The sequence below is a fragment of the Haliotis cracherodii genome, unplaced genomic scaffold, assembly GCF_022045235.1.
Source record: "Haliotis cracherodii isolate W230 unplaced genomic scaffold, xgHalCrac1.p SCAF_12, whole genome shotgun sequence".
NCBI lineage: Eukaryota > Metazoa > Mollusca > Gastropoda > Lepetellida > Haliotidae > Haliotis > Haliotis cracherodii.
This window is the reverse complement of record NW_027266267.1, coordinates 32,876,077-32,902,371: the sequence shown is the minus strand read 5'-3', so window position 1 is coordinate 32,902,371 and position 26,295 is coordinate 32,876,077. Positions and strand designations below refer to the sequence as shown.

The 26,295-nt window shown below is 42.2% G+C and overlaps 1 protein-coding gene and 1 pseudogene across 1 annotated transcript in view; both read left to right on the top strand.

Annotated features, from left to right (window-relative positions):
* The window catches only part of LOC139457299 (uncharacterized), a 59,885-nt gene that overhangs the window by 8,218 nt on the left and 25,372 nt on the right, over window positions 1-26,295 (top strand). Inside the window, exons 5-6 of the mRNA XM_071238707.1 lie at window positions 21,787-22,089; window positions 22,794-23,087. Of these exons, the coding sequence (XP_071094808.1) occupies window positions 21,787-22,089; window positions 22,794-23,087 (597 nt within the window). The remainder of the gene's footprint in view (window positions 1-21,786; window positions 22,090-22,793; window positions 23,088-26,295) is intronic.
* On the top strand, window positions 8,710-10,948 carry LOC139458357 (uncharacterized; annotated as a pseudogene).

Genomic DNA, 26,295 nt, shown 5'->3' with positions numbered 1-26,295 from the left:
CAAGCTAGGACCAGCATAATGAATGTGGTACTGTCGTTCCAGGATCAGAATCTTCAGAGTCTTCAATGGGTGTTGGCGTTGTCATAGGGATTGGAGTCACGCTTATTGCTCTGGCTCTGTGTCTGGGTGTTGCGTTCGTCTTCAGAAGGAAATTAACAGCTATTTATTCCGGTGAGATGTTAATATGTGTTAGAAAAAGATTATCACCAAAGTTCGTAATTGAGAAAGATTTAAGACTTCAAAAATTGATTGATTAGACCAACACACATACATTTTCTTTCACATCGCATAAATTGCACGACTTTTAATTTCTTAAGGAAGAGAATATATGGATATCTACTTCTTTATTATGAGGAACACAACGTTTCAGAGTATATGCTTACTCCTTCATCAGGCTAATGTATTTTAAAATATGTTTTTTTATGTCAAAATTAAAAGACATGCAGTTTGACTTTTTTAAATTTTCTGTTTCAGGAACAGACAGTGCTGAAAAAGATAGGTGTGTTGATGCGCCCAACAGGGATTTAGGGGACTAATAGGTCATCTCATACTTGTTAAAGGAACTGACTTATGAGGATTGAGTGGACAGGCTATATATGACTTTGTTGATAGCATGTCATCGAGCGTTGCTAATATTCCACCCCATTTTACTGTGTACCATCCTCAAACAAAATGAGTTGATTTCTTCTCATTCTTAAAATCTTAATTCATGTGAATATAGTAATTTATATGGAATTGCAGTGAAACATCTGGTTATCCATATCAAATGTTGAGTGTTATAGAAACTAGTTGCATTACACATCACGTCTTTTTTCAGAAAAAGCAATCCACAGATCTCCCAGACATCACAAGAAAGGACCAGTTCCGCCAACAACCAAACCGAAGGTAGAGCTTCTGTAACTAGTTCCTGAAAGACTAGGGCAATGAGTTTGTCTAACGGTGGACATGTTCACTGACATGCCCAGGACCCTTGATTTAATCTGCTTATGTGAAGAATGATGTACCATCTTGCATGTCTAGAGCTATAGCTATCGAGGATCACACAGAACATGAATGGTCGCTTTCGGGAAGTCAACGACCGCTTCCTGACCAAAGCATGTTGGTATCTGTATGGCATGGCAGTTTGTTTACCTCCAATTTAAAGTGTCCCTTGCGACTGGTAGAGACTAAAGGGACATAACTCCAGGAAATCCAAGTGGGAAAATAGACCAACAAATGAGAGGCGAATAGTGCCTAAGTAGGGATGTAGGTCCCAAAGATACAAAGAGCTGAGAGTGAAGTCTTCTTTTTTGGCGGATTGGGATTAAAAAAGAAACGTAGTAACTGGAGCACACCAAAGTAACAATAAACTACACTGCCCCATCTTAGGATAGTGGACAAAATTGCAAAGCCACAAGAATATGCTATGGGTTTAGTATGCATGCTATGAGTTTAGTATGCATGGAGACTAAGGATGGTCACTTGGCGGCAGGAAATGAAACTGAAGCATGATGCCCACAGGTTGATGCAATGACTATTATAAGTCAAGTATTTCAGTTTAAAAGCACCAATTGGCGACGAAGATAATAACTTCAGAGCAGGAATATGGTGATATTTGGAAACGTAAGCAAGTTTGACCCGAAACCTTCAATCTTGGACTGCATATGCGGAGCGATTGTCTGCTTATAGTCGTTGAACCCAGGCTTACGGACTTCGTAATCTCATTTCTCCTACTCCCAACCAAGTCATTCATTGAACTAGTGTACCTAAAGAAAACTCACCACAATCGAAAGACATCATTCATAATAAAGCGTTTCAAATGTTACGCGTGCTTCCGCCAGTCAGGTCGGCGAGTATCTGAATGTGTTGCTTACATGGCCAGATATGGCCGTAGTTTGGAAGATTGAGATATAGGCTCGTTTGTGGAGGAGTGGACGAACACATTCAATGTTGACTGTTGACTGTTGACTGAATTATAAGAAAGCTCTTGACACTGCACAAGGCATAGAACTGAGCACTGCCAAAATTATAACAGTCAGGAAAGCACTCAATTATTATAAAGAAACAGGACCGTGACACCAGTCTCTTTCAGTAGAGGAAATGGGGGGATCTGGAACATTCACACCCAACAAGTCAGGTACACAAAACCATTGTAACCAAGAGAAATAGTACAAAATGCCGATAAAAAAACGTTGTGTGAGATTTTGCGCCAGCCATGCTGTCGCACAGGACGGAAACTGTTGAATGTACCAAATCTTTGTAATGTATCCATTTTCTAATTCTTGCGTACAATATTCTTCCCAGGCATATTCTAAAAGTATAGAGCCACTGTATCTCTCAAAATAGGAGAAAATGATACACAGTGAAATATTTGAATTCTGCTTTGTTTACATTTCAAACAAGTGCAAGTTCAGTTTTCACATCTAATATAGTTGCTTGAGTTCATCTAGACAAGTTTGTATTTGTGACAAAGACCATTTATCATTTGATTCTATAATGTATGAGAAATTCAGGGATGTATGTATTGGCATCGAGAGGGTAACGTGAATATGCAAACAAGTGTTTAATTAAATCTTGAGTGAAAAAGAAATGTTAATTTATTGTCCGACATTGCCGATCCTCACGACCATGGTAAGCATTGCAGGGAATAGAGAATGGTTCCATTCGGAGATTCCCCATGAAAAGTAGCACTTTATAAACGTCACTTTTTGAAGTTGGTTGAAAAATGAACGGGTCATCTGATCAGTAAATAAACCAAGCAAATCATTGGAAATCCATTGAACTTCAAAAATAAATTTATTCATAAATGTTCGGACAACGTCAACTGAGCCAGCATTACAGCCATTCATCAGAAAGAGCTGATGAGCTGATCACTCATGTAGGCATCGTACTGTTGGGATCCTGACCAATGATTCCCCCGAAGGGAGGATCTTGTGAACTTGAAATACTTCATGTCATACAGCCAGGCATGATCAAACTGAAGATGCTCGGCGGAAGTTGTTGAAGTGTCAGTTCAACAGTGTAACATGTAATTTACAATGCCTAAGCAACACCAGCTGTGCCGATGCATCCATTTGAATACCCAAGGGGTCCCTGGAAGCACATACATAAAGACCCTCCGGGACCATTCCTGAAAACATGTTCCTGATTTTTGTTGACACATTCCCGTTGTTGATGGACGTCCACATGACATCATCTACATCGCCACCAGTCACAAGTCGCCACGGACATTCCCTACACAGAGATTACCAGTGTCTATTGTCTTGAACAACGGAGGTTCCCTACACAGAGATTACCAGTGTCTATTGTCTTGAACAACGGAGGTTCCCTACACAGAGATTACCAGTGTCTATTGTCTTGAACAACGGAGGTTCCCTACACAGAGATTACCAATGTCTATTGTCTTGAACAACGGAGGTTCCCTACACAGAGATTACCAGTGTCTATTGTCTTGAACAACGGAGGTTCCCTACGCAGAGATTACCAGTGTCTATTGTCTTGAACAACGGAGGTTCCCTACACAGAGATTACCAGTGTCTATTGTCTTGAACAACGGAGGTTCCCTACACAGAGATTACCAATGTCTATTGTCTTGAACAACGGAGGTTCCCTACACAGAGATTACCAGTGTCTATTGTCTTGAACAACGGAGGTTCCCTACACAGAGATTACCAGTGTCTATTGTCTTGAACAACGGAGGTTCCCTACACAGAGATTACCAGTGTCTATTGTCTTGAACAACGGAGGTTCCCTACACAGAGATTACCAGTGTCTATTGTCTTGAACAACGGAGGTTCCCTACACAGAGATTACCAGTGTCTATTGTCTTGAACAACGGAGGTTCCCTACACAGAGATTAGCAGTGTCTATTGTCTTGAACAACGGAGGTTCCCTACACAGAGATTACCAGTGTCTATTGTCTTGAACAACGGAGGTTCCCTACACAGAGATTACCAATGTCTATTGTCTTGAACAACGGAGGTTCCCTACACAGAGATTACCAGTGTCTATTGTCTTGAACAACGGAGGTTCCCTACACAGAGATTACCAGTGTCTATTGTCTTGAACAACGGAGGTTCCCTACACAGAGATTACCAGTGTCTATTGTCTTGAACAACGGACGTTCGCTACACAGAGATTACCAGTGTCTATTGTCTTGAACAACGGAGGTTCCCTACACAGAAATTACCAGTGTCTATTGTCTTGAACAACGGAGGTTCCCTACACAGAGATTACCAGTGTCTATTGTCTGGAACAACGGACGTTCCCTACACAGAGATTACCAGTGTCTATTGTCTTGAACAACGGAGGTTCCCTACACAGAGATTACCAGTGTCTATTGTCTTGAACAACGGAGGTTCCCTACACAGAGATTACCAGTGTCTATTGTCTTGAACAACGGAGGTTTCCTACACAGAGATTACCAGTGTCTATTGTCTTGAACAACGGAGGTTCCCTTCACAGAGATTACCAATGTCTATTGTCTTGAACAACGGAGGTTCCCTACACAGAGATTACCAGTGTCTATTGTCTTGAACAACGGAGGTTCCCTACACAGAGATTACAAGTGTCTATTGTCTTGAACAACGGAGGTTCCCTACGCAGAGATTACCAGTGTCTATTGTCTTGAACAACGGAGGTTCCCTACACAGAGATTACAAGTGTCTATTGTCTTGAACAACGGAGGTTCCCTACGCAGAGATTACCAGTGTCTATTGTCTTGAACAACGGACGTTCCCTACACAGAGATTACCAATGTCTATTGTCTTGAACAACGGAGGTTCCCTACACAGAGATTACCAGTGTCTATTGTCTTGAACAACGGAGGTTCCCTACACAGAGATTACCAGTGTCTATTGTCTTGAACAACGGAGGTTCCCTACACAGAGATTACCAGTGTCTATTGTCTTGAACAACGGAGGTTCCCTACACAGAGATTACCAGTGTCTATTGTCTTGAACAACGGAGGTTCCCTACACAGAGATTACCAGTGTCTATTGTCTTGAACAACGGAGGTTCCCTACACAGAGATTACAAGTGTCTATTGTCTTGAACAACGGAGGTTCCCTACACAGAGATTACCAATGTCTATTGTCTTGAACAACGGAGGTTCCCTACACAGAGATTACCAGTGTCTATTGTCTTGAACAACGGAGGTTCCCTACGCAGAGATTACCAATGTCTATTGTCTTGAACAACGGAGGTTCCCTACACAGAGATTACCAGTGTCTATTGTCTTGAACAACGGAGGTTCCCTACACAGAGATTACCAGTGTCTATTGTCTTGAACAACGGAGGTTTCCTACACAGAGATTACCAGTGTCTATTGTCTTGAACAACGGAGGTTCCCTACACAGAGATTACCAGTGTCTATTGTCTTGAACAACGGAGGTTCCCTACACAGAGATTACCAGTGTCTATTGTCTTGAACAACGGAGGTTCCCTACACAGAGATTACAAGTGTCTATTGTCTTGAACAACGGAGGTTCCCTACACAGAGATTACCAATGTCTATTGTCTTGAACAACGGAGGTTCCCTACACAGAGATTACCAGTGTCTATTGTCTTGAACAACGGAGGTTCCCTACACAGAGATTACCAGTGTCTATTGTCTTGAACAACGGAGGTTCCCTACACAGAGATTACCAGTGTCTATTGTCTTGAACAACGGAGGTTCCCTACACAGAGATTACCAGTGTCTATTGTCTTGAACAACGGAGGTTCCCTACACAGAGATTACCAGTGTCTATTGTCTTGAACAACGGAGGTTCCCTACACAGAGATTACCAGTGTCTATTGTCTTGAACAACGGAGGTTCCCTACACAGAGATTACCAGTGTCTATTGTCTTGAACAACGGAGGTTCCCTACACAGAGATTACCAGTGTCTATTGTCTTGAACAACGGAGGTTCCCTACACAGAGATTACCAATGTCTATTGTCTTGAACAACGGAGGTTCCCTACACAGAGATTACCAGTGTCTATTGTCTTGAACAACGGAGGTTCCCTACACAGAGATTACCAGTGTCTATTGTCTTGAACAACGGAGGTTCCCTACACAGAGATTACCAGTGTCTATTGTCTTGAACAACGGACGTTCGCTACACAGAGATTACCAGTGTCTATTGTCTTGAACAACGGAGGTTCCCTACACAGAAATTACCAGTGTCTATTGTCTTGAACAACGGAGGTTCCCTACACAGAGATTACCAGTGTCTATTGTCTGGAACAACGGACGTTCCCTACACAGAGATTACCAGTGTCTATTGTCTTGAACAACGGAGGTTCCCTACACAGAGATTACCAGTGTCTATTGTCTTGAACAACGGAGGTTCCCTACACAGAGATTACCAGTGTCTATTGTCTTGAACAACGGAGGTTTCCTACACAGAGATTACCAGTGTCTATTGTCTTGAACAACGGAGGTTCCCTTCACAGAGATTACCAATGTCTATTGTCTTGAACAACGGAGGTTCCCTACACAGAGATTACCAGTGTCTATTGTCTTGAACAACGGAGGTTCCCTACACAGAGATTACAAGTGTCTATTGTCTTGAACAACGGAGGTTCCCTACGCAGAGATTACCAGTGTCTATTGTCTTGAACAACGGAGGTTCCCTACACAGAGATTACAAGTGTCTATTGTCTTGAACAACGGAGGTTCCCTACACAGAGATTACCAGTGTCTATTGTCTTGAACAACGGAGGTTCCCTACACAGAGATTACCAGTGTCTATTGTCTTGAACAACGGAGGTTCCCTACACAGAGATTACAAGTGTCTATTGTCTTGAACAACGGAGGTTCCCTACGCAGAGATTACCAGTGTCTATTGTCTTGAACAACGGACGTTCCCTACACAGAGATTACCAATGTCTATTGTCTTGAACAACGGAGGTTCCCTACACAGAGATTACCAGTGTCTATTGTCTTGAACAACGGAGGTTCCCTACACAGAGATTACCAGTGTCTATTGTCTTGAACAACGGAGGTTCCCTACACAGAGATTACCAGTGTCTATTGTCTTGAACAACGGAGGTTCCCTACACAGAGATTACCAGTGTCTATTGTCTTGAACAACGGAGGTTCCCTACACAGAGATTACCAGTGTCTATTGTCTTGAACAACGGAGGTTCCCTACACAGAGATTACAAGTGTCTATTGTCTTGAACAACGGAGGTTCCCTACACAGAGATTACCAATGTCTATTGTCTTGAACAACGGAGGTTCCCTACACAGAGATTACCAGTGTCTATTGTCTTGAACAACGGAGGTTCCCTACGCAGAGATTACCAATGTCTATTGTCTTGAACAACGGAGGTTCCCTACACAGAGATTACCAGTGTCTATTGTCTTGAACAACGGAGGTTCCCTACACAGAGATTACCAGTGTCTATTGTCTTGAACAACGGAGGTTTCCTACACAGAGATTACCAGTGTCTATTGTCTTGAACAACGGAGGTTCCCTACACAGAGATTACCAGTGTCTATTGTCTTGAACAACGGAGGTTCCCTACACAGAGATTACCAGTGTCTATTGTCTTGAACAACGGAGGTTCCCTACACAGAGATTACCAGTGTCTATTGTCTTGAACAACGGAGGTTCCCTACACAGAGATTACCAGTGTCTATTGTCTTGAACAACGGAGGTTCCCTACACAGAGATTACCAGTGTCTATTGTCTTGAACAACGGAGGTTCCCTACACAGAGATTACCAGTGTCTATTGTCTTGAACAACGGAGGTTCCCTACACAGAGATTACCAGTGTCTATTGTCTTGAACAACGGAGGTTCCCTACACAGAGATTACCAGTGTCTATTGTCTTGAACAACGGAGGTTCATTTACAAGTCAGGAGCGTAAGCATTTTCACTAAGTGAGTTGAGATTGAGTTCAACTTGCCGACTCAGATCAAATAGACTCGCAGAACGTTCTGTGCAAACATACAAAGACAAAAACTGAAGGGAAAACCATGACAGTGTGTACATTAAGTCACCAGTTCACCAACTTGTCAGGTAATGATTCCGGCCAAGAAAAGTGGTGCATAATCGAGTAACTCCTTGATGTTTACTGCATGGGGATTTTATATAATCATAGTTTATCATTTTAAGGGGGAAGTAGTATACCGACTTTCATTTCTAGGGCTATATAGCTATTGTATATCACTCGATCAGACTGTCTACGTAAAGGCGAGACAGTCTATGCATACAAGTACATACATGTATATGTTTATATGCGTGATAGTTGGTGTTTCTTATCGGAACGTATGCATATCCTTCTTCCTTTCAGAAGGTGCGTACGAAGTTCCATCACCACAGAACCAGTATGATAACCTACAGCCTCGATCCTTCGCTGAGATTGAGACTTCCAACACATACGAACAGCTGAAGCAGTATCAGAACGTGTCACACTAAATTCTCGTGCAGCACGCTATTCGGGCTTGCGCAGTTTGCCTATATGGATATCTTTTTCTTTTAGAAATGATTTGACAACAAGTCCCGAAACTACACTACCGAGAACTTTAGGGCTTTGTTCACAGTTACGATTATAATGTTTAGCTTACAATTCATTTACACCCCTAAATCTATAAATATGCCGGCGTCTGACACCTGCCTCACTTCAGGCTTTGCTCCAACTTCAAGCTGTCACACCCTGATATAACTGAAATAGTGCTCGGCAGTGTTAAACTGATGTTCTGCTACACCTGGGAGAGCGCTTGAGAAGTGATAGAGTTTCTCGCTGAAGTGTACTACCAGATTCATATGCTTGTAGTTCCTACAGGACTGTTTCAGGTTTGGTATAGTTATCTGATGAATATGTTACGGAGTCATTGGGGACTCAGATGATTTCCGTTATGTCCATGAGTTGACAGGAGTCGGTGGATGTATCGGGAATATACACGATGACTGTGTAGATGTTCAACACTCACTCATTTGGAAGTGTACATGAAATCACGAAGTACGCATTACCACGCACAGCTTTCGGAATATTGTTAGTGAGTATGGGTGACGCCGCTTTTAACAATATTCCAGCAATATCTCGGCGGGGGACACCAGAAATGGGCTTCACACATTGTACCCATGTCGGGAATCGAACCCGGGTCTTCGGCGTGACGAGCGAACGGTTTAACCACGAGGCTACCCGACCGCCCCTTTTCGGAATATAAATATTACTCGTATGTTCCGAAAGCTCAGCTTTCACGCAAGCGAGTGTTAAGCAGAGTAATTATCATTACGCATTATGCATTAACAAGGTGATCTAAATAATATAAACAATTACAGAGGTATTTCACTGCTAAGTATTTTTGGTAAACTATTCACAAACATAATAAATAAAAGGTTAGTATTTTGGGCAGATGCCCTCAACAAAATCAATGAAGAACAAGCTGGATTTAGAGAGGGCTATTAAACTATTGACAACATTTTTATCCTCCAAGTTTTAGTTAACAAATACCTCAGTGTCAAGGGTGGGAAACTTTATGTGCTCTTCGTTGACTTTGCCAAGGCATTTGACTCAGTGCAGAGACATAAACTATGGAACCTTTTAAGATCACATGGCCTCAGCTTTAAGATGAACAAACTATTGGGTAGCATTTACGAGAATATTAAGGTGTGTGTGCGAAACAATAATGAGATTTCAGAAACATTTATTAGTCAGTTAGGAGTAAGACAAGGATGCATCTTAAGCCCATTTCTCTTTACTTTTTTCATAAATGAACTGGCTGTGCAAATAAATACCAACTGTAATTATGGTGTTCAGCTCCATCCAGATATTACACAGATATTTTTACTTTTATTTGCCGATGATATTGCTCTCTTTTCATCAACAATCAAAGGACTACAGTGTCAAATTAATGAACTTGAAAGTTACTGCAATAAATGGAAGCTAACAGTTAACATGATTTAAGAATGGAGGTCATTTAGCAAGTAAAGAATATTGGTCCTTCAAAGGACAAAAAATAGAAACTACAGGATTTTATAAATATCTTGGTGTTTACTTCAGTAGAAACTTGTCATGGCATAAACATTTGTATCAAGCTGCTTTACAAGCAAGAAAGGTCTTTGTAAGTATCCTTAAGAGTTTGAAAGTTTTAGAAACCATTTCTCATCAATCTTTTTTTAAAATATTTAATATAAAGATACTCCCCATTTTGTTGTATGGGGCAGAAGTCTGGGGTTTACAGCACTTTGGTGCCATAGAAAGGATTCATTTATATGTTTGCAAAAAGTATTTAGGTGTTAAAATAAACACTTCAAGCTTGGTGGTGTATGGAGAATGTGGAAGATTCCCTCTCTATGTATATTCAAATATAAAAGTTATTAAATACTGGCTGAGACTTATTGACATGCCGTCATATAGACTGCCAAAAAAGTGTTATAATATGATGATAGTTTATGATAATAATGGGAAAAGAAACTGGGTTACAGGTGTTAGAGAATTACTTTTCAGTTGTGGCTTTGGTGATATTTGGCAAAACCAAAATGTGTATTCCAAACCAATGTTTATACTTTCATTAACCCAGAGATTAAAGGATATTTATTTACAATCTTGGACTGCATCATTGACTCTAACAAACAAATGCTTTTATTACAAAATGTTTAAATCAGAAATAATTATGGAAGATTATTTATCAAAAGTTAATGTTAAAAAATTTCGAACGGCTCTTTCACGTTTTAGATGTTCTTCTCACGACCTTTTAATAGAAACAGGGCGCTATGTAAACATTCCTCGTGAAGAAAGAATCTGTAATCTATGTAGTTTAAACTCAGTAGAAGATGAATTTCATTTCTTACTTGTATGTCCAGTGTATTTACACCTTAGAGAAAAATACCTGCAAGCTTATTATTACAGGTACCCTAATATTATTAAATTTGTTACATTGCTGTCAAACACAAAAAGAAGTATCTTACAAAATGTGTCCATGTTCATATATTATGCCTCTTTATGCCGACAGAACCTTATGAAAGAATAATCTTAGCTGCTTGGTACTAGGCGAAATAGATGGCCCTATCTAACATATAAATTAGTCCTTAAATTCCAACATTCCCCTGATTCTCCAAGTGTAATTTGACTAATGCTGCACTAATATTTATGGAACACTAGCCCTCCTATCAAAATTAATGAATTACTAAAAACGACATTATTGTATATGACGTCATGGCTGGTTTTATGTATATGTTTTCGCATTAAAAAAACATCCTGGCCCGCAAGAGGGGTATTAGAGCATGAAGAAAGAAGACAACTAACGATCCAAGTCCACCGCCATCGCCTCATCAAGCAGGTGAGGAGTAACCTCGTCAAGCAGGGCAGGAGCCACCCAATCAAGCAGGGCAGGAGTCACCTCATCAAGCAGGGCAGGAGTCACCTCATCAAGCAGGGCAGGAGTCACCTCATCAAGCAGGGGAGGAGTCATTTCATCAAGCAGGGGAGGAGTCACCTCACCAAGCAGGGGAGGAGTCACCTCACCAAGCAGGGGAGGAGTCACCTCACCAAGCAGGGGATGAGTCATCTCATCAAGCAGGGCAGGAGTCGCCTCATCAAGCAGGGAGGAGTCACCTCATCAAGCAGGGAGGTGTCACCTCATCAAGCAGGGAGGTGTCACCTCATCAAGCAGGGAGGTGTCGCCTCATCAAGCAGGGCAGGAGTCATCTCATCAAGCAGGGGAGGAGTCACCTCATCAAGCAGGGAGGTGTCACCTCATCAAGCAGGGCAGGAGTCGCCTCATCAAGCAGGGAGGTGTCATCTCATCAAGGAGGGGAGGAGTCACCTCATCAAGCAGGGGAGGAGTCACCTCATCAAGCAGGGAGGAGCCACCCCATCAAGCAGGGGAGGAGTCACCTCACCAAGCAGGGGAGGAGTCATCTCATCAAGCAGGGCAGGAGTCGCCTCATCAAGCAGGGAGGTGTCACCTCATCAAGCAGGGAGGTGTCGCCTCATCAAGCAGGGCAGGAGTCATCTCATCAAGCAGGGCAGGAGTCACCTCATCAAGCAGGGGAGGAGTCACCTCATCAATCAGGGAGGTGTCACCTCATCAAGCAGGGAGGTGTCACCTCATCAAGCAGGGAGGTGTCGCCTCATCAAGCAGGGCAGGAGTCATCTCATCAAGCAGGGGAGGAGTCACCTCATCAAGCAGGGAGGTGTCACCTCATCAAGCAGGGCAGGAGTCGCCTCATCAAGCAGGGAGGTGTCATCTCATCAAGGAGGGGAGGAGTCACCTCATCAAGCAGGGGAGGAGTCACCTTATCAAGCAGGGAGGAGCCACCCCATCAAGCAGGGGAGGAGTCACCTCATCAAGCAGGGGGAAGTCACCTCATCAAGCAGGGGAGGAGTCACCTCATCAAGTAGGGGGGGAGTCACATCCGACCTCTCTGGCAAGCAGTCTATCCAAGTTGTCTTCGTCACACAGTCATGGCTAAATGAGGGTGACAAAGATGAGAATGCATTTATACCATTTTTATTGGGTTGGCTCATAACGCACTGGCAACGCCCTACAAACACCATGCCAATGCTGACTGATTCGGCAAAAGCGCCGTGGGAGCTCCATGTAGTTGCTGTGAGAGCTCAGTAAAATAAATAACACTCCGTGTAAGCGCCGTAGACGCGCCATAAGGACGCAGTAGAGACGCAGTGACATCACTAAGGACTCCCTGAGGTCTCCGTGCAAGCGCCGCCGACTACCACTGCGTCCGAACTGCTATCATGTGCGTGCTTGGTGCGCTGCTACGGCGACCATACAGCGTTCCTACTGACCGACCCGAACTTCCCACAGAGAGACACGCATTGGGTTTGGGGGACCTACTCCGACCCGAACTTCCCACAGAGAGACAAGCTTTGGGTTTGGGGGACCTCCTCCGATCCGAGCTCCCCACAGAGAGACAAGCATTGGGTTTTGGGGACCTACTCCGACCCCATCTTCCCACAGAGAGACACGCATTGGGTTTGGGGGACCTACTCCGACCCCAACTCCCCACAGAGAGACGAGCATTGAGTTTTGGGGACATACTCCGACCCCAACTCCCCACAGAGAGACACGCATTGGGTTTGGGGGACCTACTCCGACTCTGATTACCCAGTGGGTCGCTCCCTCCGAAAAGGTCAGTCAACACTTCTGACAACAATAGGCCGTTTCCTCAGACAGGGCTATTACACTCGTCTGACGACAGGTGGAATTGGGATCAACCTCGCATTCAAGATTGATTCACCCGTATAGCGACATGAACAAAATGTAATTTTCTTGAATTTAGGGAAAATTATCGTATTAAAGCAGATTTCGTCGCATTTCAGGATGTTAGAAATGCCACACTTAAATATTGTAAAGGAAGAAAGTAACACAGTTTTAAAATAACTTATAAACCTCCGGTGACGTCATCCTATTGTTCTCCAGTCGGGTTAGATCTCAAACAGGGACGTTATAATGTCCCAGGGATTTTAATAATATAACTTCCGTTCAGATTGTAACATGTAATTAAATGTAAAATCAAATGAAAATGTTTTCTTTTAAATTTCTCGAGGAAGGAACTCGCAACCTTCATATCTGTAGCCCAGTGAGTGTTGATAAGCTTCACTGCTTTTTAGAATGTCCTTTTCAAGATCTGTACGCCAGCAACAGATATTTTACGCCCGTTTCCTAATGTTCATGGAAAGTATGTTCGAAACATAAAAAGGATGATAAATGTTTTAAGTTTCTTTTTTCGGTTCATAAGTTAAATAAAACACTTTCCCTCGGGTTTTTATGATATCTAAAACCGTTATCCTTGGGATGCGTGTTTTAAATGTGATGAGCCCTTGAACGTGATTTATTGTACACTTATAATGGGTTGAAATTTAGTTTGGGGATAATTTTTAGGTTCAAAATCGGTTTATAAGTAAGATAAAACACTTCCCCTCGGGCCCCCCTCGGGTTAAATATAATAACAACCCTCGGACGGACGTATTTTATCCTATACATATCATATGCCCTTTCAATCTTTTAATGTCTCTATGCTGAAAAAACACATGAAGATAGCAAAGTATTTTAAGGGACTTTATTACATTTTACAAGTTAACATAGTCATGACAAATGTGCAGATGTTTTTCACAAGCATTATGAAAATAAAGAATTGGATTATATTAATTTTAATGGCAAATAGATCTACAAAAAAGTTTAAGAAAGAAGTGGCTTCAGTTTAAAATCATTCATAATATCCTTGAAACAAACGACTTTACAAAATCGAAGATGTAGATTCCAGCCGATGTTCTTTTTGCAAAATCGTACCATAAATAACAATTATACACAAGGGAATTTGTACCAGATTCATTGGCTTGGAAATATATCAGTACCACCACATAAAACATCATGTATGGATATATAGGATACATATTAATCCTAATACAACGTAATGTCAGTTGTAAAACAGTATATTAATGAACAAAATAGAAAACAAATTGAACCCCATTTTCCATAAATAGGTGAACATTTAAGGTAACAAAACACTTTGTTTCTTCCAACAGTAATCAAGCCAAATTTGAGTCCCTTTGGTCATTTGTTGGCAAAAATCAAAACTAATACTTATAAACTATACTGAACCGCAAAGGGAACGTCCCTATGAATAAATATAGGAGACATGTTTTTTGTCCAAACACTGTAAACATACTTTGAGACATATTAAAAAGATGAAACTTGGCAAAAGTGATCCTCAAGGTTGAAATTAAAGTGTCAAATGTTCTTAAAGTGAAACACATCACTAGTCTCTGAGAAAATGGCATCACAAATAAGTATCTCGTGTGTCCGCCATGTGCATTGATGACTGCCGTGCGACGTCGACACATGGAATGGATGAGGCGGTTGATGAAGGCCACAGGCTCTTGTGCCCACACTCTGAGGAACGCCTGACGCAGTTCAGCTGCAGTTGAATCTCGTCCCACAGGTGCGCAATGGGATTTAAATCGGGATTGAGGGCAGGCCACTGTATGATTCTGATGCCATTCTGCTGGAGGAAGTCTCTTGTTGCTCTCGCACTGTGGGCACGGGCGTTATCATGCTGAAACTCGTGGTTGCGGGGACGTGCCAAATGAGGTATGGCGTGTGGTCTCAAGACTTGATCAATGTACCGAGCTGCTGTGACACCATTGCCTCTCCCTGGACCGATGTTCTGGAAGACCACAGGGCCGACCCTCTGTGCAAGACCAATTACACCCCACACAATGATGCTCAGACCACCCCACGAGTCTCTCTCAACAACACAAGCATCCGAATAACGTTCCCCGCGTCGTCGCCAGCCTCTCTATCTGTCATCTGCTGCTGAGATACAGTGACGGCTCTCGTCTAAGAAGAGGACTTTTCTCCACTGCTGGTGGCGCCAATGCTGGTGCTGTGTTGCCCATTGAAGACGGTCCTGGCGATGACGTGGAGTCAGAATGAGTCCTCGGTGTGGACTTTGACAGTGGAGGTGTCTGCTCGCCAATCGTCGACGCACGGTGTTCGCACTAAAGTGTCGCTGCAATGCCCCATGGTCTGTCGAGCAGTTTCCGCAGCAGTGACAAAGCGATCTTGAAGATGCTGTCGCACAAACTGACGTTCCTGACGTCGGGTGGTGACCCTTGGTCTTCAACTACGTGGTCGGTCATCTGTAGTGTTGGTGGTCTGGTACCGTTGCTGGAGCCTTTATATGGTCCTTACGTGGACTTGAAATGTATTGGCTACTTGCCGGGTGGTTTGTCCAGCTTGCAATCGTCCAAGGGCTTGGTGTTGCTGATTTCTTGTCAATCTTGGTATGTGGTAGCAATTCAATAACGAATGAATGTTAACCGATCTGGGTGGATTATTAAAGGGCAAGAAATGGCGGAATGTATGCGCATTTCAATTTGCACGGAACTCACGTGCATCGGGTTAACATGGCCGTTGCCGTGATGCGTTTTGGCGATCGGTTTTATTGTCATTTGCTTTGTCTTTTTATCATCAAATTTCATTTTTCTGGACAAGGAAATGTTAAATTTTAGAAACTTTGACAAAAATTACCCAGATATGTAAATGACAACTTTTCATGAAATGTTACTTGGGGTGACGTTTCTTTTGCGGTTCAGTATATATAAACTACAGTTAGTACTGAGTACTTTTCCTACTCCTAATGCCAAACCAGGAGCAAACCCATTCGTAGTGCAGCAAGAAGTTTCCTGTACCTCGCGACCTCAGTGCCACAAGCAAAACCTCTCGGAAATGTGTTCCTGTAAATGCGCTTGTCCCTCGGAATAACACGAGTGTTCACGAGTGCTGAGCAACAGTACTGCATTACTACTTAAGACAGACATTTTTTCATGCGCCCGTCGTATCAGTTTAAATAAATACGAGTGATAAATCAGATATTGCTTACAAGAGTTAAATGTGTCGTGTCAATGAATCATAGTAGCATTTGATTTATTGTTCTTCTATTTAAAGGTGGTGCTTGAATTCATATAACCACATATTCAGCTGCAAGCAGAATGTACCTAGCGAATTTTGCTGGGGAGTTCTGTTGCAAGGCTTGGCCAACCATCCGTAGTACTGTGAAATCAGATTTCCGTTAGATCTATTGCAAGACAAGATTTCCAAGATTTCCAAGAAAGGTGGGACCAAACTTTGCATCAAATTGTTTAAGTTAACATTCAGTACTCCCTTTCAGTAACTTCAGATCTAGTTTGATACTCTGCTAAATTTCAATTTTGAAACTCCTTTCATTAAAAAGTAACTGTGCGATAAATATTAGCCCTGGTATTAAAACTTTCGTTAGACCACCTGGTGCAGAAACTTTGATGAAATCTGAATAGCTTTGTTTTGGTTTGAGTTGTTTCTTGTTGCAATCACAAAATTTAAATATCACAAAATAAGTTTTAGATATTAGAAAGTCATTTATGATATCTAAACTCCGAAATTGTGAAATCAATATGTTTTATGATATCAATAATTATTTTCACAAAATTTTGATATAATAAAATTAATTATTGATATAATATAATCAGGAATAAACAGTGAGATGTCGCCTTAGAAGTCTAGACCTTTTTTAATAGTGCGAGATACCATGCCGCAGTTTAACATGCATACCCCACTCAGATAAGCCGACCAGACATTGTTTTACCCTCTTAATGCCGAGCGCCAGGAAGTGTAACAACAAGTACCATCGTTTAACGTATTCTGATATGACACGACCAGGGGATCAAACCCCGGACCATTCGCTCTCGATTATAAGACAGGTGTTCGACACTTCAAGGTCATACAGTGTCATATTTAAATGAGAGTTTTGAATTCCGATATTACAATTCAAAAGTTCAACATCATAGACTAAGGTTATAGCCCTCATAATATATCCTGCTACACTGAATTTATACCCTCAGTAAAATGTGTAAACATTTATTGTTTAATGTCATTTTTCTGAATTGCAAGAAAGCGAATGCGTGAGTGTTTGAGTGAGTGAGTGACGCCGCAGCCAGTACTATTCGAGCTACATCACGTTGACCTTTAATATATTTAAGTATTGTCCAGACATAACACTGACTTCTACCACGTACGTTGTTCACCTCTCCGAGTATGATAGCACGCAATTAACCCTTTCATGGAGCCTGCCAACACTGGTCTTGTTGGTTGACAGGCACCAGCCTGCTGAGGAAGTTTCTAACCCGGGTCTCCACGATAATAAAACATTTCAGCCACTCAGTAAGCCGATTATGAGATCAGTTCAGTACATGTTGTCCTCGTGAGCTGGTTTCGATCAAGGAGAAGGTATATGTAGAGAGGACACAGTGTCTCCTGACACATGTAAGCACGACTGTGCTGTTGCTACCACCATTGACACACAGGTAAGGAGTTAAACTCAGGCAAGGTTTTACCCTCATGTTAATTTTGTTTTATATAATACTAATACATTTCCTGCGTCTTCAACAGAATATATGTTCAATGGCTCAACCACTGAATTTGGTTTGACAAAGAGTTGAATAGTCTGGCGTCCCTTTACATGTTACAAAGAACTATATCATGTTTCAGTTTGTTTGTTTTTTGTTTAACGCCGCACTATATGACGGCGGTCTGTAAATAATCGAGTCTGGACCAGACAATCAAGTGATTGACATCATGAGCATCGATCTACGCATTTAGGATACGATGACATGCATCAACCAAGTCAGCGAGCCTGACCACCCGATCCCGCTAGTCGCCTCTTACGACAAGTATAGTCTCCTCTTACGACAAGCATGGGTTGCTCAAGACCTATTGTACCCCGGATCTTCACGGGTCACATGTATCAGTAGAATGGAACTGAGCGCTACAAATACACGAACTACCTAGTTAACATCGGAGTCATTAGATTATGTCGCGCTATTCGTAGACTAAATGTCGACATTAAAGTGTAAACTGTTATATTATTATCTTCGATTTAAGTGTTCTGTGTCTGTACTGCCGTATGTAATTTCATGGTTGAACTGAGCGGAGGTAAAGCATTAGTAATGGCGGCTTGAGAGTATTTCATGGTTGAACTGAGCGGAGGTAAAGCATTAGTAATGGCGGCTTGAGAGTATTTCATGGTTGAACTGAGCGGAGGTAAAGCATTAGTAATGGCGGCTTGAGAGCATTTCATGGTTGAAATGAGCGGTGCTAAAGCATTAGTAATGGCAGCATGAGAGTATTTCATGGTTGAACTGAGCGGAGGTAAAGCATTAGTAATGGCGGCTTGAGAGCATTTCATGGTTGAACTGAGCAGTGCTAAAGCATTAGTAATGGCGGCTTGAGAGTATTTCATGGTTGAACTGAGCGGTGCTAAAGCATTAGTAATGGCGGCTTGAGAGTATTTCATGGTTGAACTGAGCGGAGGTAAAGCATTAGTAATGGCGGCTTGAGAGCATTTCATGGTTGAACTGAGCGGAGGTAAAGCATTAGTAATGGCGGCTTGAGAGTATTTCATGGTTGAACTGAGCGGAGGTAAAGCATTAGTAATGGCGGCTTGAGAGCATTTCATGGTTGAACTGAGCGGAGCTAAAGCATTAGTAATGGCGACTTGAGAGCATTTGTCACATGACGTTGCTAGAATTGATACACAGAGTATGGTTTCTAAGTTTGCTGCGGTTTAGGCTGATGTTCCTGTTGTTTCCAAATGTTACATTTTTCCTTCTGTGACATAATGTGTGTCTCCTGCTCAACCACCGACTTTGGTATGGTACGGGGAATGGTTCTTTTACGTATAGAATGGAAGTAGAAGATATATAAAGTATTTGACACACATTTGCTAGTTGGGATCATGTTAAATTGATTCGAATTGTAACTTTTATTTCGGATACAGGAATATTTTTGCACGTCAACTATTCACCTGAAGCAAACACGGGAACATATGGTACAAATTAAAATAGGAAATTGCATCGGACATCATATTTGTCACTGATGCGTCAAGTTTGGAAATGTCCTCCACGTCTACCATAAAACGTTTTGAAAGCTTTACCAATGCCTTCAGTTGCAAGTCCCATGAAGATTCCAGGTTAGAATTGATCTTCACCAACTAATGCTTGTAAGAGGCGACTAACGGTATCGGGTGGTCAGATTTGCTGACTTAGTTGATGCATGTCGTCTTATCACAGTTGCGTAGATCGATGCTCATGGTCGTCAATCACTGGATTGTCTGGTCCAGCCTCAATTATTTACGCACCACCGTCATATAGCTGGAATATTGTGCAGTGCGGGATTAAACTACAAACACACAACTGAGATAACACACAATGCCTTCAATGTTGTTACCCCAATGAAACAACTTTTGAGCAAGAGCAAGTAGCTAGTTCTTATTCTTGGAATCAATGAGTGGGAGTCGCCAAAGCACAGTCAATTCCTGGTGCTCGGCTTTGGCTGATGATCCAGGATTCCCGGTCAGGCATAACAGGAGAGAATTGGGTGCTTAGTTATTCGTAATTACGCCTTCCAAAAGACTCCTTATTTAAAGCGTTCTTGCCGTCATGGTATAGAGCTTCAGACTCTTCAAGCGTTCTTGCCGTCATGGTAAAAAGTTTCAGACTCTTCAAGCGTTCTTGCCGTCATGGTAAAGAACTTCAGACCCTTCAAGCGTTCTTGCCGTCATGGTAAAGAGCTTCAGACACTTCAAGCGTTCTCGCTGTCATGGTAAAAAGCTTCAGACCCTTCAAGCGTTCTTGCTGTCATGGTAAAGAGCTTCAGACCCTTCAAGCATTCTTGCTGTCATGGTAAAGAGCTTCAGACCCTTCAAACGTTCTCGCCGTCATGGTAAAAAGCTTCAGACTCTTCAAGCGTTCTTGCCGTCATGGTAAAGAGCTTCAGACCCTTCAAGCGTTCTTGCTGTCATGGTAAAAAGCTTCAGACCCTTCAAGCGTTCTTGCTGTCATGGTAAAGAGCTTCAGACCCTTCAAGCGTTCTTGCCGTCATGGTAAAAAGCTTCAGACTCTTCAAGCGTTCTTGCCGTCATGGTGAAAAGCTTCAGACTCTTCAAGCGTTCTTGCCGTCATGGTAAAGAGCTTCAGACCCTTCAAACGTTCTCGCCGTCATGGTAAAAAGCTTCAGACTCTTCAAGCGTTCTTGCCGTCATGGTAAAGAGCTTCAGACCCTTCAAGAGTTCTTCCTGTCATGGTAAAAAGCTTCAGACCCTTCAAGCGTTCTTGCTGTCATGGTAAAGAGCTTCAGACCCTTCAAGCGTTCTTGCCGTCGTGATAAAAAGCTTCAGACTCTTCAAGCGTTCTTGCCGTCATGGTGAAAAGCTTCAGACTCTTCAAGCGTTCTTGCCGTCATGGTAAAAAGCTTCAGACTCTTCAAGCGTTCTTGCTGTCATGGTGAAAAGCTTCAGACTCTTCAAGCGTTCTTGCCGTAATGGTAAAGAGCTCGGTTCCAAATTAAATCAAGGGGTATTGAACGGTGTTTGAAATATGCTGCCATCAGGACCCACAGACTTTAGGAGCTGCAGGCCCTGACTAAACTTTTCACACCCTCATTAAGAAAACTGCAGCTGATTATAACAAATACACCGACGCGTAAATCTACTGCAGGGAATAAGGACAAATACAAATGTGAAACTACGGGCCCGACACGAAATCTACCTGCCACGGGCCTACGGACAGGTGCTTATTTCGAACACTGGTATCGAATCTTCAGTGAGAATACCTTAAATCTCCAAATGTATAAATCAACATTCATAATTATATAAACATAGATCCAAGGCACTATCTCTGACCAGGTACAATCAAGTGGATTGAGTATACATGTAGTGAAATCCTTATCAATGTAGTAAGTGGACTGTGGATGTAATTGGCCTTCGTTATGGTGTCCGTTGTGAGAGGACTCTTGATGTTAATGTCATTGGATTTCATTGTCCAGACGTTCAGTAAAGTATCATACAATTCGATAATAAAGGTGAAGATATTTTATTTATGGAACATCGACAACTATGACCAGTGAAGATGGTGGTGCCAACAAGAAACTTATATTTATGATTAATCGCTGAATTTTCTGAGTTTTAAGAAAATAATGTAATTATTCTTGGTTCCAGTTCTCTGCCTGGACATGTGGAAGCACGGCCACCTCTATACTATCACCCTTGGTTGGATAGCCTGCATTCACTACAGTGAGGTTTTAATGATTCTTGCATTATCAGATTCATATGTTATCCATTGGTTTTACTTTTACAACACCATTTTCAGTATCGTAAATGTGAGGGAAGAGTGGCGTTGTGTTTAAAGCGCTCGCCAGTCACACAGTCTCGAATTACCTTATGTACAGTTTGTGAAGTCAATCCCTTGTGTTACCCGCTTGTGATAAAGTTGGAACATTGCTGGTAGCGCATAAAACTTCACTCATTGCAGGTGTTGATTCGGCGGATCCCCCGTGTGTGGCAGGGGTGGCGGCGCTCGGTACAGAATACACTATTCAGGGGGACAGAAGCAACTACACTGGCTTTTCATGGGTACGACCCACTGATGGCCGGTATGTCGTCACCTGCAACCCCAGTTGTAGCCCTGTGGCTGGATACAGAGCAACGGTGAACGACACACACTCTACACTCACTATACACAGTGTTGGGGTGGCAGATGCTGGTACATGGAAGATCGTGGATGGAAATGTAGTTGGAGCCATCCCTGTCGACGTGTGTCAGCTGAGAGTGGCAAGTGAGTAGTTCAGGTCCTTGCTTACAAAATAAAACGACGGAGGAATAATGTCGTCCTTGGCAGCAGACAAACACATGTTCGAAGTGAGTGAGGGAGCTTTGTTTGACGCTGCTTTGAACAGTATTTGAGGAGTTACTTTCATGGCGTTTAGCACTGACACTGTACAACTTGATGAAACCCACAAACACGGGTATAATGCTGACAAACCAGGACATATAATCAGGGCGGACCTTGCATTCGAACCCACGATAATGCAATAGGCTTATGGGTTGCCAAGTCGGTATTTCTTTAGACAATATTCTTTGTTTTTATCTCTCCAAATCATAAATTGTTTAAACACTGTACTAGACACAGTTTGCACATCACGTCGAGAGAAGAATTGGAGGAGGGTTTGTGTTATAGTCACATTATTTCTAACAACAAATAGTTTGGGGAGTTATCACGAATTGGTCACTATGGCACTACCTGACATCTGAATCAGTTATCATGATGTGAAGGGGTTATCATCCTGCCTAATAACACACCAGACATTCAACACTATGATTTTGATGTCACTTCACTGGTTTCTCATTACAGGTCCACTTGCTCCGTGTATAAACACAGGGTTAAATCTGGGCTCTTGCCCATACCCGAACAAGTAAATAACTATTTTCCTACATTCTACATTAGTCTACATCAGCAGTTATCTCATCTTGTATTCACAGAACTCCCCCGGTGCAACGTCAGCAGTGATGCAGACCCAACAGCCCTCCAGCCCAATACAAACCTGACACTGATAGTAGACATCAGAGGGTACTACTGTTCACAGGAAGCTGGCTTTTATCTCACTACTGGCAACGTCACGGAGATGTTGATGAAGCACAACGTCACTGACGTCAGCGATGTTATCACTTCCAGCACCTTCAGTGTGACACCAGCCCGACTCGGTGACGTCACAGTCAGCTATACGTGTGACGTCAGCAGCTGGGATGTAAACTGTGACGGTTTGAGGAGGCTTGGTGAGTTGGACGAATGTGTTAGTCGATTTTTATGAAGATTGAAACTGGTAAAGACTGCAAAATATTCAATGCCCTAGACTTACAGTTTCTTGCTTTGAGAAGGTGAAATACGATTTGGGTAGATCAAATGTCACAATTAAACATGCGACAAATGAGTAGACAGCCTGGTAGTTTTATGTGATTAGGAAGGGGCTTGAAGGGTTGTTGGGGACGGGTCAAAACGAGGCTGTCACTACAACGTGATTCGCGAAACATTCAGTAGGTAGATAATGCTGAATGGAGGGTTCACTGGAATGTGATGTAACTTACTCAATGCTACTTAATACATGGTGGGTACAATGGGGAAGTAGGTAAATATGCAGGACACATGACGCCCCCTGCCGTGTTGGTAAGTTGTGTACACGAACTCCTTCCTCGGTTGCTTTAGGCGCCATTTTGTCGTCTCGCTAAAATAACACAGGGTTGAACAAAATGTTTTCAAAAGTAAATGCAATGTTAAATTATCAAAGTTAATACAAAATATTACGTGTTTGTTGATATATGACTCTGATTGATGTCGCTGATGAGGTTTTGGCTCGCCTTTATCGAACGTCTAATTTTGATTAGGTTGCAAATGTTGACGTTCAATTTTCTACGTTTATGGGTTGTATTTATATTCAGTCGCGTTTGGCTATATCTGCAGCATCAAGCAAACATGGCGATTAGGTTTCCGGCGTAATGAGTGTTTACCGAGATTAACGTTGTACTTAACACATACTCAAGCCAACGACGGATTCCCAATAGAATATATCAATAATATGACATTTTATTATTTCACACATGGGTACAGGGTGTGAAGAAAATGTACGCTTGTTGCATTAATGTGTTATTCCTTGGTTTGAGTTTTACAACACCATTTCTAGTACCCTACTCACTCACTCACTCATCCACTCATCCACTCACTCACTCACTCACTCACCCACCCACCCACCCAATCACTCACTCACCCATCCACTCATCCACTCACTCATCCACTCACTCACTCACTCACTTACTCACCCACTCATCCACTCATCCACTCATCCACTCACTCACTCACTCACTCACTCACTCATCCACTCACTCACTCACTCACCCACTCACTCAACCACCCACCCACCCACTCACTCACTCACTCACTCACTCACTCATTGCAGGTGTTGGTTCGGCTGATTCCCCGTGTGTTGGAGGAGTGGCACTGCTTAATACGCCATACACAATTCAGACCGACAGAAGCAGCTACACTGGCTTTGTGTGGGAACGACCTAATGATGGCCGGTATGTCGTCACATGCAACCCCAGCTGCAGCCCTCTGCGTGGATACAGTGCGGACATAAATGCTACTCACATTACACTGACCATACACAGCGTGGGGGTGGTAGATGCTGGCACATGGAAGGTCCTGGATGCGGCTGTAGTTGGAGCCGTCCCCGTCCCCGTGTGTCAGCTGACGGTGGAGAGTGAGTATGTCTTGTTCTTGGTTTCAGTGCATTGATGTCTGACCAGGTCTTTGTTTCCCAGAGTGCCATGATCACGGGTTCGAATCCCTGAATATGATCAATGGTTTGTCATCACCATATCCGACCAAAGCAGGATATCCTCCAACATTAAGCTGACACGCCGTGACATAACTGAAACACTGTTCAAAGTGCCGTAAAACACGTATATTCACTGACTATAAATAATTATTACTGAAGATTTGTAAATCTATGTTTGATGCCATTGTCATCAATGTCCAAGCTGTTGTTTATATGATGATATACAAACTGTTGGTATCTAATATATATTTTGTTTCTTCAATCCTGCATTCATTGAAACAATCATCCTTCAAACATATTCATACAGTTTACATCAAATTGTTAATCCTGAACCTTTTTTTCCAGGAATCTGATTAATTAAACATGTGCCTCGTTCTAGTTCCAAATGTACCATCTTACATACATTTAATTACATACATACATTAAATATTTTCAGGAAGTATCAGGACAAGTGAGTATGTAGTCAAAACATGATACCGGTATTCGTTAATTTGTTTGTTTGTTGTTTAATGCTGCACTCCACTTTCATGTTTTGTTTGTTTTTGTGTTTGTTGTTTAACGCCGCACTCGGCAATATTCAAGCAATATGCGGCGTTCTGTTTAGACCAAACAAGTGAGTGATTGATATCATGAGCATCGATCTAAGCAATTCAATTATAATATCATTTTAATTAATGTAATTAATAGTATATTTGTGTATAGGTATTGCTAGTTTTATGTATTCCGAGTTGCGTCATTAAAATTTAGCTCTCGATTGTTGATATAAATACTTATTGAATAATGCAACCTTGATGATGATGCACCTCTGTCTGATGTTCTGCGGGTTATTTTGAACTTTTCTGTCGTTTTACATGCATTACATTGACAGAAAGCAATGTAACACTTGTTGACCTCTCATAGTTAGTTGTGTGCTATAGCAATACAACTACTGGCCCTTGTGTTTACCCTCCTCCTTGCCACCAGTTTTGCCCCGTGTAATCCTTGGCAAAGAGCACCAGTAAAGACAAGTGGAATGTAGCCAGCAATGTGATGATGCACCCCACCAAGATGCAACCCTCCAGTTTGCCGTCCCACACCATGGAGTTTCTGTTTATGCTTTCAGATTCTGGCTGACCAAATGTTTGCTGCTCCGAGGCGCCAGGCTCTGGTCCCAACATGCACACCTTGCGAAGCTCATTTCTGATGTCCCCTGCAATGACGTTTGTTAAATATTGCAAACACGGCGTAAAACAATACTGACTTACTCAACTTGAAGCGACAGCTTACTCGCTTGAGATCCTTTACCTTCCTGCAGCAGTTGGCTTGAAAATTTGATATGGCGCTAATGGAGGTCACTCTGATAGTCTGGTATGGTTATGTATGCGTCTCTACAAACATGCTGTATATGGGATATTAATGATTTATGTGTATACTTTTGATACATGATCAACTCTTAACGCTATTTATACATTAAATGATATGGTATCGTTTGCATGGTATCAGTCAGCTATTGACATTATAGATTATTATATATATATTACCATCGTGCCTTGTGCGATGCATTACTGGGTCGTTATGAATATGGTACTATCATGTCAGAATTGGAATCTTTGGAGTTGTCATTGGCGTTATTTCCCACAAAGTAGAGCTTCTGAGGGGCTGCGAAAACAAAG